General features: G+C 43.4%; 1 protein-coding gene across 1 annotated transcript in view; it reads right to left on the bottom strand.

Moving 5' to 3' along the window:
* The window catches only part of Rap2l (Ras-associated protein 2-like), a 201661-nt gene that overhangs the window by 66250 nt on the left and 119374 nt on the right, over positions 1-16037 (bottom strand). Inside the window, exon 3 of the mRNA XM_045757099.2 lies at positions 3869-4073. Within this exon, the coding sequence (XP_045613055.1) occupies positions 3876-4073 (198 nt within the window). The 3' untranslated portion in view covers positions 3869-3875. The remainder of the gene's footprint in view (positions 1-3868; positions 4074-16037) is intronic.

The raw sequence follows: 16037 nt of genomic DNA, 5'->3' as shown, positions 1-16037 counted from the left end.
AGAATAAACAGAGCAAAAGACAGCCTCAGGCTTAGGCAAAATAGCACAAACATACAGGTATATTTACACAAGGCTCTAGTTCGGCCGTACCTCTAATATCCTCCAGTACCATTACATTCCTTAAAGAAAACTAACACGAAAATTACAAACAGTGCAAAATATGACGCTGAAAAAAATTGCAAAACACCGTCCGCCATATGATCGGACAATCCAGAAATGTACATGTTTATCACTCAGAATTTTCGGTAATATGCATATTGTTTGTGTATTATTATTATTAATGTTATATATATATATATATATGTCGTACGTAGTAGCCAGAATGCACTTCTCAGCCTACTATACAAGGCCCGATTTGCCTAATAAGCCAAGTTTTACTGAATTGTTTTTCGACTACCTAACCTATAGAGATAGGTTAGGTTAGGTAGGGTTGGTTAGGTTCGGTCATACATCTTCGTTAATTTTAACTCCAATAAAAAAAATTGACCTCATACATAATGAAATGGGTAGCTTTATCATTTCATAAGAAAAATATTAGAGAAAATATATTAATTCAGGAAAACTTGGCTTATTAGGCAAATCGGGCCTTGCATAGTAGGCTGAGAAGTGCGTTCTGGCTACTAGGTACGACACATTATATATATATATATATATATATATATATTTATATTTATATATATATGTATATGTATACGGAAAATCCACAGAGAAATGTGAAAGGAAGTGAACGTTTCGGCCTGATTAAAGCCGTTGTCAGCCCCAGACTGACTAGAGGAAAGAGAGGGAGGGTACACGCCAACACCTGGAACCTGATTAACCCATCTCTAGGGAAAGAATTAACCAGAAACAGGTATAGCTCAGCTTAGAATACTCAAAGAGGATTAAGCGGTCAGAGAATAAGGATGAAAGATTAAAGAAAAACCTCATGAACACACAATATGTGAATATAAAATTGTAATGAGACATTGTAAGCCTCCCTATCAGAGTTTTTTCTTAAACTGTTGTGCAATATTATAACTTAAAAATGGATCAAGTTTGTACATACCAGTACTAACATTAAGAAGATTTGGAAACCGACTAAGTCTGCTCTAATCAGTGTCCAAATCTTAATGTTAGTACTGGTATGTACAAACTTGATCCATTTTTAAATTATAATATTGCACAACATAGAGACAATATAGAGGACACGACAAACTTCCAATCTGATGTAAATCGGGTCTTTCAATGGGCCGCAGATAATAATATAATGTTTAATGAACACAAGTTTCACCTCCTGCGCCACTGGAAAAACCGAAAATATAAAAGAAAGAAAAAGAAAGAAAGAAAAAGAAAGAAAGAAAGAAAAAGAAAGAAAGAAAAAGAAAGAAAAAGAAAGAAAAAGAAAGAAAAAGAAAGAAAAAGAAAGAAAGAAAAAGAAAAGAAAAAGAAAGAAAAAGAAAAGAAAAAGAAAAAGAAAGAAAGAAAAGAAAAGAAAGAAAAGAAAGAAAAGAAAGAAAAAGAAAGAAAGAAAAAAAGAAAAGAAAGAAAAAGAAAGAAAGAAAAGAAAGAAAAAGAAAGAAAGAAAAAGAAAGAAAGAAAAAGAAAGAAAGAAAAAGAAAGAAAGAAAAAGAAAGAAAGAAAAAGAAAGAAAGAAAAAGAAAGAAAAAGAAAGAAAAAGAAAGAAAGAAAAAGAAAGAAAGACAGACAGAAAGACAGACAGACAGACAGACAGACAGACAGACAGACAGACAGACAGACAGACAGACAGACAGACAGACAGAAAGAAAGAAAGAAAGAAAGAAAGAAAGAAAGAAAGAAAGAAAGAAAGAAGGTTGAGTCGAGGTGCAATAGGTACTCAGAACTATTATCATCAAGGGCCCAAGACTTTTCAACACATTGCTTGCTTGATACCTGGTTGATGGGGTTCTGGGAGTCCTCCTACTCCCCAAGCCTGGCCCGAGGCCAGGCTTCACTTGTGAGAGTTTGGTCCACTAGGCTGTTGCTTGGAGCGGCCCGCAGGCCCACATATTCACCACAGCCCAGATGGTCCGGCACTCCTTGAAGAAAACTATCAAATTTTCTCTTGAAGATGTCCACGGTTGTTCCGGCAATATTTCTTATACTCGCTGGGAGGATGTTGAACAAGCGTGGACCTCTGATGTTTATACAGTGTTCTCTGATTGTGCTTATGCACCCCTGCTCTTCACTAGTTTTACTTAACATTTTCTTCCATATCGTTCACTCCAGTATGTTATTTTACTGTGTAGATTTGGGACCTGGTTCTCCAGTATTTTCCACCTGTATATTATTTGATATCTCTCCCTTCTTCTTTCAAGCTAGAACATTTGGAGAGCTTTGAGACGATCCCAATAATTTAGGTCCTTTATCGCGTCTTATGTATGCCGTATATGTTCTAATGTCTCCCTCTATTTCAGCAATCTCTCCTGCTCTGAAGGGAAGGGGGGACGTGAGGAAGGGGAAGAGTGAGACGCGAGCAGTACTCAAAACGGGACAACACAAGTGATTTGAAGAGTACAACCATTGTGATGGGATCCCTGGATTTAAAAGTTCTCGTAATCCATCCTACAATTTTTCTGACTGACGCAATATTTACTTGGTTATGCTCCCTAAACATTAGGTCGTCAGACATCATTATTCCCAAATCCTTTACATGTTGCTTTCCTACTAAAGTAGCGACCAAATAAACAAACATGTGTCAGCAAGGCGGACAGGCCGCTTGCTAACAACTTGCACGATATTCAACATCACTTAAACATTCAGCTTCACCTCGACCTCTCACTCTTTCCCATAAAAGGGCAGATGGGGTATGGAGATGTTATGGGGGGGTGGTTGGAAGATTAAAGGGGGAAATGGAGTGGATGGGGGAAATGGAATGGAGTGAAGGAGGGGGGAAATGGAGTGAAGGAGGGGGGAAATGGAGTGAAGGAGGGGGGAAATGGAGTGAAGGAGGGGGGAAATGGAGTGAAGGAGGGGGGAAATGGAGTGAAGGAGGGGGGGAAATGGAGTGAAGGAGGGGGGGAAATGGAGTGAAGGAGGGGGGAAATGGAGTGAAGGAGGGGGAAATGGAGTGAAGGAGGGGGAACTGGGCGATGCCGGAACACACAGGAGTTAGGGACTTCAGGGCTCATGGTAGAGTAAATGAGATTTTGTAATAATGTGCTGGCGTTCGATAATATTAATTTATTATGCACGCCATACTCATCCTGTGAGTGGTTGTGGAAAATGTTAAGATGCAAATAATGGCCACAGGAACTGAACCCTGGCGGCTATATAATTTATTGTTCTCCTCAAGTTCATCCTGTGAGCGGTGGCAGAGGACAAGCAATTACAGTGTATGTAAGAGGACCCAAAAGATCTTAAGCAGACTCAAGTGCACATTGTTGACATTGATTATTACACGAGTAATGATTCATATTCTCGCCTCTGACAACAGTCTTAAGAAATAAATGTTAGCGAGTGAGTGAGCTGATTAGTGTGGTAATATTATTATCTGTTACGGTAATGATCTGATTGTCGCATTTTTAATTGACAAAGATAACTTTAAAACTTACCAGATATATTGACCCACTCATGAAGGCTATTATAAAATATACGTATATCTTACAAACTGATAGGTTAAACCTAAGTTACAAATTAAATCAATACAGATTTGTTTTCTAGCTCGTCAAATCATTACGAGAATCGCCCGACCGTAATGAATCACCCGACCAGGTTGATACCTGGTTGATGGGGTTCTGGGAGTTGTTCTACTCCCCAAGCCCGGCCCGAGGCCAGGCTTGACTTGTGAGAGTTCGGTCCACCAGGCTGTTGCTTGGAGCGGCCCGCAGACCAGCCGTAATGAATAATCAACAAAAACGAGAGGACTCACCTGGTTGTTAGAGGAGGACGCAGCAGCAGTAGTTGCCGGTGTCCTTCTTGCCGGGATTGACGTTCATTTCGCGAACGATCTCGGCGAAAACCTCGTTGACGTTACACCTGTTCTTGGCCGAGGCCTCGATGAAGGGGCACCCCCACATGTGCGCCAGGGCCATCCCGTCTGCCGTCACCACCTCCCGCTGGTGCTCCAAGTCCACCTGAAACACAATAACATGCCACTCATTGACGTCACACTCATTATTGACAACAACAACACACTAATTGTTATGCCTTCATTACCACTTGACATTCAACACTTTATAAATCAACACTGTAAAGTTGTGCCTCTCACGGTCCTAATGCCCGTGCCACCTTTTGAGTAGCTTAATCTTCATCAATCAATCAAATCAGTAATGCCTCTCAGCGACACACACAGCACCGCTCCTGTGCCAGGTAAGTCCACAACGGGCTCACCATAGTCCGTGCTACTTGGAACTTGTTCCGAGTAGCTGAATCTATAACAACAACAACAGTAATGTTTCAATAGAGACAATTGGCGGCACAAGGCGTGACGCTTAGCTAATACAGTGCCGAAGGAAACGTGGCTAGTTAAACAGTGATGTGACACTGCTATTTTCCCCCAAGTAATCATAATATTGAGATTAATGCTGCAGAATATAAATTAAGGTATTGACCACAATCTCACCGAGGTCAAATTCAGTACCTGTCATGTACCCAAACCACATGTGCAAAGGGAGGGAGTATTTTATTAAGACAGTGCTCTCTGATTGTGCCATTGGCACCTCTATGTAGAGAATATGTGGCCTGAGGGCCGCTCCAAGCAACAGCCTGTTGGACCAATATGCTCCTGATCTCCCGTTTGAACCAGCCACAAGGGCTGGTTATGCCCCCCTTGTGTACACGAAGGGTGGAAATCCATATCCAGATCTGGTCAAGCTCTTAAGTCAAAGCCTGGTCCCGGGACGGGCTTGGGGAGTAGAACTCCCAGAATCTCATCCAGGTGTGTGTGTGTGTGTGTGTTTATGTACACACACACACACATATATATGTAGTAGATAAACAAATCCACAAGGGCCGTGACGGGGATTCGAACCTACGCCCGAGAGCATCGGACGCTGATTAAGGCAGCGTCTGGGATGTTCTCGGACGTAGGTTCGAATCCTCGTCACGGCCCTTGTGAATTTGTTCATTTGATGCATCACGCTATTGTGATTTCTGTGTGTTATGTAGTAGATAAAGAAGAGGAAAATTAGATTGTTAGAAAGGCGGGGTCCAAGAGAAAATAGCTCAATTCTGCAGAAACAAATAATACAAATGATAAATAAAACACACACACACACTGGGTGTGTGGGGGCCCTGGTAGCTGAGTGGACAACACGCTGGATACGTAGTCCTTTGGTCCGGGGTTCGATTCCCGGCATCGGCGGAAACGGATGGGCAGAGTTTCTTTCACTCTGATGCCTCTGTTACCTAGCAATAAATAGGTAACTAGGAGTTAGACAGCCGTTCCGGGCTGCTTTTTGGTATGCGCGCGCACGCTTGAAAATGGTTTGTTAGTACTTAGTAACAGTTGATTGACAGTTGAGAGGCGGGCCGAACAAGCCAAAGCTCAACCCCCGGAGGCACAACTAGGTGAATACACACACAGCTTTACGGAAACAAAACCTCACGTCCCTGGGAGACAGGAGTAAGGGGAGACATGATAACCACCCACAAAATTCTCAGGGGAATTGACAGGGTGGACAAAGACAAACTCTTTAGCACGGTTGGGACACGAACAGGGGCACGAAAGTGGAAACTTAGTACCTTAATGAGCCACAGAGACATCAGAAAGAATGTTTTCAGTGTCAGAGTAGTTAACAGATGGAATACATTAAGCAGTGATGTGGTGGAAGATGACTCCATACACAGTTTCAAATGTAGATATGATAGAGCCCAGTAGGCTCAGGAATCTGTACACCAGTTGACTGACAGCTGAGAGGTGGGGGCCAAAGAGCCAGAGCTCAACCCCTGGAAGCACAACTAGACGAGTACACCCCCCTACTCCCGTAGGTAGTACATAAACTTATACACTCACAGGAGAACAGAAACAAGATATTTCATGCTTGGAATATCTTATTTCTTTTCCGTGAGTTTACGTATCATTACTTCAGCAGATTTGAAATAGAAAACTGCAGCGTTTTCTTGTAAAGTTTTAATTTCCTTCGTGGTCATACGTTTTCACATTAAGTCACACAATAATATATACTACACATACATAATTATACATGTTTGTATACATTGTGTGTGTATATAATTTTATGACACGTGGCATATATGTCTACAAATTTGCGGGTAAGTGTTAAGCAGTAATAGAGAGCATTGACGGTGGCCTGGCGAGGGGTAACTACGCTAGTGAGCCGCACCAGTAGTGTAGGGGGCGCCGTGAGGGAGACACAAGCACTACCTTTATCACAGCGTGTCAAAAGACTGGAGAATTCACCAGCACTAACCTCCTCCTCCACCAGCAGTAGTCCCGCGTTACCAAGTGGCAGCCAATTGTCTTAACTTGGGGCACTTGGTCCCTAAATATCAAGCTGCCCTACATACACGTGGCACATTCTCCTACCCAAGTGGAAATGGTCCCATGTGCCAAATTGCAGGTAAGGTTCGAATCTCGGACGTCGGACGAACCTCGGACGTAGGTTCGAATCCTCGTCACGGCCCTTGTGGATTTGTTCATTTGTGCAGGTGAGGATTTATGTGGTGGTGTGTACTCAACAAACGGGCCCAGTGTAATTCGTGACTTATAATTCAACGCCTATCCCATGTTGTTTTCCCCTTGAAACTTGCACATTTTCCAGATTTATCGCTACAAGCTAAACATACTAGTCTCTTCAGGACTATTAAAATGAGCCGTGAATAGTGCATAATCTTCATACCTAATCTTCCCATTCTGACACTAAAAGACGGAATGGTTTTGCTCGACTAGAAATATTCGAATCCAAGAAACTCACCAAACATCTGAAGGCCATAACTCTCAAAATGTCAACATTGTGATGCTTTAGTTTTACTCCAACAACGTCAATTTGATAGTTTGGTCGACTCGTTAAAAAACGACGTACTGAGTGGGAGAATAGCAAGACGTTTTCACACTAGAGATGTTATACCGATGATGATACTCTTCAAGACGCTAGTGCTCTCTAGAGTGGAGTACTGATGCACAATGACAGCCCCTTTCACAGCTGGAGAAATTGCGGGTCCGTCTAATTACCACAAGCTACCACAAACTACACAAACTTTAGAAAGCTTCCTGGCAATACGTTAGTAATGAATAAATATGATATATTAAGTTAGGCTGACCTAACCTATCCTAACCTATCCTAACCTAACCTAACCTAACCGAAGCTTGGATCGTCGACTTGATTTGGCGTCACCAGCTTTTTATTTTCGTCTAATTTCTTTATAAAAAAGATACTTTTTCAGATTAAAATTATGTTTGTTCGTGTTGTACATTCAGCACCAACATTATAATGAGTAAATATATCATATTTATTCATTACTAACGTATTGCCAGGAAGCTTTCTGAAGTTTGTGTAGTTTGTGGTAGCTTGTGTTAATTAGACGGACCGGAAATTGCTGACCTGGAGAGCGTCCAGAGATCCTTTACTGCTAGAATCCACTCGGTAAAACATCTAAACTATTGGGATCGACTAAAAGCCTGAATCTGTATTCTCTTGAGCGCAGGCGGGAGAGAGATAATAATTTACACGTAGGAAATAGTAGAGGGGCTGGTCCCAAACCTGCACACAGAAATAACATCACATGAGACCACAAGGCATGGCAGGATGTGCAGAATACCCCCGTTGAAAAGCAGAGGTGCAACAGGTACTCTGAGAGAACTATCAACATCAGAGGCCCGAGACTGTTCAACACGCTTCCACTACACATAAAGGACATAACTGGCAGACTCCTCGCAGTGTTCAAGAGAGAACTTGATAAACACCTTCAAAAGATATCTGATAAACCTGGCTGTGACTCATACGTCAGGCTGCGAGCAGCCGCGTCCAACAGCCTGGTTGACCAGTCCAGCAATGAGAAGACCTGATCGAGGGCTGGGCAGCGGGGACGCTAAGCACCGAAATCATCTCAAGGTAACCTCAAGGTAACAAGGTAAGGTAAGGACCAGAGGATATGTGAGGATTAAGCTACAGTTAATTAAGTGGATATTCCAGGCACAACGTTTCTAACGCCACATATAATTTAACCCATCCTCGTGCTGTACTTTTTGTAGCTATGTGGCCGATCGTCACAATATCGACGTGACGGACAAATAGAAAGTAGAATTTGGTACTATTCATTTGATAGGGTCCGGAAAATTAAAGATAAACACCAAACATAAATATTCCTACGCCTAGTATAGCACATATGCACTGTATTCAGGCCTCAAATATCGTGTATTGGGATCAGGATGATTACGTTAAGTTAGTTTAGGTTGCATTAGTAACATGAACACATTTCCGGTTTGTCCAAATTTAATAATACAAGTCTACCTTATATTGGTCCATGACGTCCATTGATGGGGCAACTGACCCAGTCAGTCAACAAACCCCAACGTTGTGCGGATTGTCTCTGCAATAGATATTATATATTTGGTTTCAGAGGCTTATAATTTTTCCGCAGCCGAGTGTGAGGCTTGACCTGTGTAACTGTTTCAAGCGTGGGTTGGACATGTATATGAGTGGGATTGGGTGGTTATAGATAGGAGCTGCCTCGTATGGGCCAATAGGCCTTCTGCAGTTACCTTTGTTCTTAAGTAAACAAAAAATAACAGTCTGAGCTGATGTGTATATAAAAAGCTGTCCATACATACAACTGTGCATTATGGATACAACAAAACTGCGTATTTTAATGAAATATAAAAGCCTAACATACAAATTTTCTGGAGTAATGAGTGAGGCTGGACACGTGAAGGTGGATGGTGTACACACACAAGCGTCTGTACGATAGGAGCACCACACACGCTGTACGCTCGTCACCTGATGAGAACGGCTGAGAAAATACAATTCAAGTACAACATTCAAGAGCTCTGACCGGATACCAGTACGCAGTGCCAGTGATATCCGGTATCAGCCTAAAGATAAACTCGAAGGTGAATTATGGTTAAACAACGTATTTGTAAAGTGAGTGAATTATGCATCTTAATAAGAAGCGTAAGAAAGACTGCGACACAAAGTGATAGGACGTGAGGAAGACTAAAGAGGAAGACAAAGACGGGCAGCGGGGCAGTTCTCCCTTAACCTGGTAGAGCAAGTGGTGGAGGGTGCACGCTCCACTACACCGCCCACCTCGCCTCCACCCTCATCCACACAACTCTATAAACACTGTACCATTAACTTGCTAATTTACGGGACTATTCGTGCCCGTGCCACCTCTTGGGTGGCTTAATCTTCATCAATCGATCAACTTGCTAACTCTTACCCCCTAACACCTCCATATATGGACGTATGTAAGAACATATAACAAAGGAAACTACAGAAGAACAAATCCACAAGGGCCGTGACGAGGATTCGAACCTGCGTCCGGGAGCATCTACAGAAGGTCTATTGGTCAATACGAGGCAATTTCTATCCACCCAAACATATTCACACATTATACGCAGAAATGACAATAGCGTGATGCATCACATGAACAAATCCACAAGGGCCCATCCTGCCATGCCCTTTGGTCTCGTGTGATGTTATCTCATGTGCAGGTTTGGGACCAGCCCCTCCACTCATTTCCTTGTGTAAATTAGTATGTATCTCTCGCCTGCGCTCAAGAAAATCATTTAGGCATGTTGAGCATTTTAGGAACTTCTTGCAAGAACGTGTCCAAGTTCTTGTGACGATAAGTGTTAAGTTTTGTTGATAACTTTATGCTCTCCTATCGCTCTTTCCCGTTGTTGTTGCTACCTTTCACTTGGTGGTGTTGAACTGGTCGGGGTAGTTGTGGAGTGGAAGATGGGTAGTGGAAGATGGGTAGTGGTACTGGGTAGTGGTACTGGGTAGTGGTACTGGGTAGTGGTACTGGGTAGTGGTACTGGGTAGTGGTACTGGGTAGTGGTACTGGGTAGTGGTACTGGGTAGTGGTACTGGGTAGTGGTACTGGGTAGTGGTACTGGGTAGTGGTACTGGGTAGTGGTACTGGGTAGTGGTAATGAGTAGTGGTACTGGGTAGTGGTAATGAGTAGTGGTACTGGGTAAGTTGGTGACGTGGTAGTGGCAATAGTGGGAGGTGATGGTAGGAAAAATGAGTGATAGGGCAGAAGAAAAGGCGATTGTGATTTTAATTGGTGGTTCAAGTACGTTTATTGAGATAATAGAATACATCTCAAAGGGATACAGTAGCTTAGGCTATTTCTACCCCCATGAATACGTGGGTGGCGAGGGGGAATTGAATTGAAATATCAGAGGAAAGAGCCAAGTCATTACAACTATATAGCACTTGGAAGTGATCAGGATAAGGATTTGGGATGTGACGATGGAAAGGAATGGTACCTTTAAATGGAATGGAAATGGAAAGAGAATGGAAAAGGAATGGAATGGAATAGTGTAAAGGAATGGAAACTATAGTGTTTCTATTTATTTATTTATTTATTTATTTTATAACTATTTAAAGGAATGTAAACTATATTGTGGTTTGACTGCTTTTTATGTGGTTTCCATTGTTATATGTGGACCGTGGACATCAAGAGAAAACTAGACTTTTCTAAAAAACGTGCCGGACCAACCAGGCTGTGGTGGGTATGCGGGCCGCTCCAAGCAACAGCCTGGTGGACCAAACTCATCACAAGTCAAGCCTGGCCTCAGGCCGGGCTTGGGGAGTAGAAGAACTCCCAGAACCCCATCAAGTAGGTATCAAGCAGGTACCCAACCCCTTGGACGGTCGGGGATTGAGCGCCAAGCGGAGTGGATGATGACCAGGATGAATGCATACCTTACCTTGACGCAATACCTCGCCCACCTTCAGTAGCTCGTTGCTTTCTTACATTCCTTAACCCAAGAGAGAGCGTTTCTCCAGAAGCGGCCATATTACTCCATATGTCATGACTAAGCAGGCACGTCGAGTGAAGCAACAGCCACGTTCCGTTGAATGGGTCATATCAGACACTTGACCTCAGCAGTGTGTGGAGGTGGACAACACCTAAGAAATCGTTGACCAGACCACACACTAGAAGTTGAAGGGACGACGACGTTTCGACTTGAGTCGAATTCTCAAGTCGCCAATCGACTTGAGAATGGTCCAAGGACGGACCGAAACGTCGTCGTCCCTTCAACTTCTAGTGTGTGGTCTGGTCAACATACTTCAGCCACGTTATTGTGACTCATCGCCTCCACCTAAGAAATCCACCTCAGGTCCACCAGGAGGAGGTGAATTTCTCCCTCCCTCCAGTCACTGACTACTTTCCACCCCCCTGTTTTTTGTATTCATTTATATACTTGAATTTTTCTTCAACGTAAATGCCGCTATTTTAATGGGGACAATAATTCAATAACGTTTACGTAAGCTATGAGTAACAAGGCGGTTCTAAATATAGGTTTGACCAATCTGGAGAAGATGGAACACTATCTAAGGTGGCGCTTATCACAGCCACTTGTTCCAGCCCATTACCCAAGATAGGCACACTCACCGCGATAAGATTCTCTGGTTTTATCAACACATTGGGACGCCGACACGAGGTCACAAAATACATGTATCATCCTCCAACCCCTTAATTAGTGTCAAGTTTCAAGTAGACAATAAATATGTATTGTGAGCTAACTCAGTATGCAAGACTGAAAGAATGTATTCATTCCATTGACTTGGCAATAATGAGATTTCGTAGGGTAATTTGTTCTTAGGCTGTAATTTGTAATTAGGGTGGATTTGTTCATTCGTAGGGCAAGGTTACTATGGGATGCGACTATCGGGAAATTTCTACTATCACCATTTAGCCATTTAAGTTATTTTTTTTTGTCTGTGGTTTTCTTAATCATATACTGTATACCTAATTTTTAATACTATAACTATTTACGATCCCATTCACGCAAATCATTTCAAGGCCGCTGAACATGTACAGCACAGGCATCACGCAGTGGCACCACCAGTGGCACCACCAGTGGCAACACTATAGTGCAGTTTTTTTATGCACATCACAGCCCCGCTCCTGTGCCAGGTAAGTCCACTACGGGCTCACCATAGCCCGTGCTACTTGCCCCGCTCCTGTGCCAGGTAAGTCCACTACGGGCTCACCATAGCCCGTGCTACTTGCCCCGCTCCTGTGCCAGGTAAGTCCACTACGGGCTCACCATAGCCCGTGCTACTTGCAACTTTTTGTTCCCAATAGCTAAATCTTAAACAACAACATGTTATGCACCCTGTACCTGTCCCGTGGGTGGTGGTGGAAAGAGGGACACAATAGATTCAGGAGCTGAACCTATTGTGTCTGAACTGAACTGAGTTCACGTACCTAAGTAACTAATCCTCTCTTGTGAAACTGACTTTTTTTACAGTGGAATGAAAACTACTGCCCCATTATTTTCGCTAAACCTTGTGACTTCTTAAACACAATTTCATCCTTCACCTCCAATTTACCAATTACGCTAACTAGCTCCACAGAAGACTTTCCACTATGGCTACTCAAGATCTATTTAAAAAATATACCAATACATTAGCATTGCAATATATATTTTACCAATTTTTCACAACTAAAATCCCAGCGACCGGGTCACTATGCTTCCCGGTTAGAGGCGGCTTTGTGCTCGAAAAACAATTAACCAAGTTCCTGCAAGAAGTGCAGGAAGCCATTACAACCATTCGGGCTGTAATGGCTACGTGGGGCCTGTGGATCGCTTCAAGCAAATGCAGCCATTAAGATCACGTTCTCAAGTTATCCCAAGTTAACCCTGACCCCCCCCCCCTAGCCCGGGCTTGGGTAACAACACAACTATCAGAACCTAATCCATGTATACTCCTGAGATCAGATTCACGAAGCAGTTACGCAAGTACTTACGAACGTGTACATCTTTCCTCAATCTTTGACGGCTTTGGTTACATTTATTAAACAGTTTACACGCATGAAAACTTCCCAATCAACTGTTGTTATTGTTATAAACAGCCTCCTGTTGTTTCCGAGACATTAACTGTTTAATAATTATAAACAAAGCCGCCAAAGATTGAGAAAATATGTACAGGTTCGTAAATACTTGTGTAACTGCTTCATGAATCTGGCCCCTGAGCACTTGAATTATTTCCGAGTGCTATTGGGAACCTGCTTGATGCCGTGCTCGAGTCTTGATACCAGTCTAATATATCCCAGGTGTAAATTATGGTTTCTATCTCTCTTGGCTGTACTCTAATAAGTACAATTTGAGGGATTTAAAAATGTCAAAATAATTTAGATGCATTATTGAGTAGATCCGGAAAATCCATTATTGATCAGTGAAAGTTCTCTGTATATTTTCTTTAGCTTTAAAGTGAGCTATTAGTGTGGAGCAATATTCCACCTTAGACGACACTAGTGTAAACTAATGATGGTATTAGACACTATCATTAGTACTAGTCTATAGTGATCATATTGTTTCTGTCGTCCGCAAGAGTGCACAATAGGTACCCTAAAAAAAATTCTATAGAACATTACTGGCCCAAGTTTCCAAACCCTCCCTCTACACATAAGGAGCATAACTAGCTGACTTTTCACGGTACAGGGATTCTACTTTGATTGGGATCTGGGAGTTTTTCTACTGCCCGGGCCCGAGGCCAAGTTTGACTTGTGAGAGTTTGGTCCACCAGGCTGTTGCTTGAAGCGGCCCGCAGGCCCACATACCCACCACAGCCCGGTTGGTCTGGCACTCCTTGAAGAAAACTATCTATTTTTCTCTTCAAATCTACATTTTGTTTCTACATCTCTGATGTTCATACAGTGTTCGATTGTGCCTATGACACCCCTGCTCTTCGCTGGTTCTATTCTGCATTTTCCTCTGCAGAATTTTTTTCAACCTGTTCAAGAGGCTGTGATTTATATGGCAGACTGTGAGCAAACTTCGAAGTCTAGTTGATCAGACCATGAACCAAGAGGCTTGGTCAGAGACCGGGTTGCTGGGACATTGATCCTCGGAACTAACTCCAGGTCAGGAAGCACCTCAAGATATCCGGAGAGTTAGTACCTAGAAAGAGGGAAAAAAAGGAAAAGGGGGAAAAAGAGGGAGGGAAAAAAAGGAAAAGGGGGAAAAAGAGGGAGGGGAAAGGGGAAAAAGAGGGAGTGAAAAGGGGGGAAAAGAGGGAGGGAAAAGGGGGGAAAAGAGGGAGGGCAAGGGGGGTAAAAGAGGGAGGGAAAAGGGCAAAAAGAGGGAGGGAAAAGGACAAAAAGAGGGAGGGAAAAGGACAAAAAGAGGGCGGGAAAAGGACAAAAAGAGGAAGGAAAAAGGACAAAAAGAGGAAGGGAAAAGGACAAAAAGAGGGCGGGAAAAGGACAAAAAGAGGGCGGGAAAAGGACAAAAAGAGGGCGGGAAAAGGACAAAAAGAGGGAGGGAAAAGGACAAAAAGAGGGAGGGAAAAGGGAAACAACAGGGAGGGGGGTGGGGGGAATAGGGTAAAAACAGGGAGGGGGAAAAGAGGAGCTGCTGTTCTTCCTAAGCCCGGCTTATTTACTGCATGGTAAACAAGAGGCCTCAAATGTAATAAAAAGTGGCCAAAGGGTAAGCCGCTAGTGGGAGCGCTCTGTGACCTTAGTGCAACACGTGTAGTACAAGTAATCAAAGTTTAAATAAAACATCTTAACAGACGCTAAAACAGTCTCCGTGGTGTAGTGGTAAGACACTCGCCTGGCGTTCCGCGAGCGCTATGTCATGGGTTCGTATCCTGGCCGGGGAGGATTTACTTGGCGCAATTCCTTAACTGTAGCCTCTGTTTAACGCAACAGTAAAATGTGTACTTGAATGAAAAAACGATTCTTCGCGGCAGGGGATCGTATTCCAGGGACCATAGGATTAAGGACTTGCCCGAAACGCTACGCGTACTAGTGGCTGTACAAGAATGTAACAACTCTTGTATATATCTCAAAAAAAAACTTGCACAGTGTCCTTAGGGTTGGCCCTCAAGGAACCAGAAAGACAATTATTCTAATTTTGTATTGATCAAATGCTAATATTTGTTTAGATGAAGGAGGACATTACTCAGAAGGTGAGGAGAGTGCATTGGGACTGACTGTTGAGACAAGGTGCGGGTCTTGGAGGGGGTGAGGGGGGAGTGAGGTGACTCTCCATGGGTGGGGGTGGGGTGAGAGTGGGGTAGGGGTGGGAGACACCCCTCGAGTCACCCTGGCTGTGCTTAGATCTCTCTACTCTTGTCTTGCTCACGCCCTGCACCCCCCCCCCCTGCCCCTTCTTTCTGCGTCATCTTCGTTAAATCTTGCCTTCCTCTTGTTACCTCACGTGTATGTTCGCATTGGACATAATATGAACATTGTTTCTTTTCGTGTTACAACGACATTCCCTTGTTTCTACTTTGCATGTGTCAGTGCTGAGAGTTCAAGCAACATGTAATAATTTAAGATAACAATTACCTCAGGTTGATAGCCACGACGGAGAAATGCGGAAGATGTAATCTAAGCTGTGGTATTCCGAGACGGGAGGTGGAAGCTGAACGGAATCCATAGTTTCCAGCCTCTTTTTTTAAGTCATGTCATGGAATGTTGCATAGAGCGCCACTCTCTCCCACCACTGTGGCCTTCAGAACAAGCACGGTGCTCGCCGGAAATTCACGGAGTCTCGCTGCACGCTGGTCATGGGATTCCTCGAACCTGGTGACACAAAACATGTTGCCGGACATCACTCTCGCCAACACTTTTCAACAAGAATATTTACTCGCATTGCGTAATGGATATTGTCAGTCAAAGTTGCGTGTTATGATCCCCGGGGAGGTTGTGTTAGGGCACATTGTCACTATAAACACTTCATCTGCATGGGGGAGTACGCGTGTAAAACATTGCGTTTCTACAGAAGCTAACCTCGAGAGACAGTGAGTGTAAATGCCTCCAGCAGATGATTCATGACCACTGTCTGCGTGTGCCCAGTGGCTTAGCGTCTTCTACTGCTTGGATTGTCCTCCTTTGTCTTCCTGAACAGGCCCCAAGACACGCTTCCACCACACATAAGGGGCAT

This window comes from Procambarus clarkii, chromosome 86, assembly GCF_040958095.1.
Source record: "Procambarus clarkii isolate CNS0578487 chromosome 86, FALCON_Pclarkii_2.0, whole genome shotgun sequence".
NCBI classification, from domain to species: Eukaryota; Metazoa; Arthropoda; class Malacostraca; order Decapoda; family Cambaridae; genus Procambarus; species Procambarus clarkii.
Note: the sequence above shows the minus strand (reverse complement) of the source record. Positions and strands in the feature narration are given on the sequence as shown.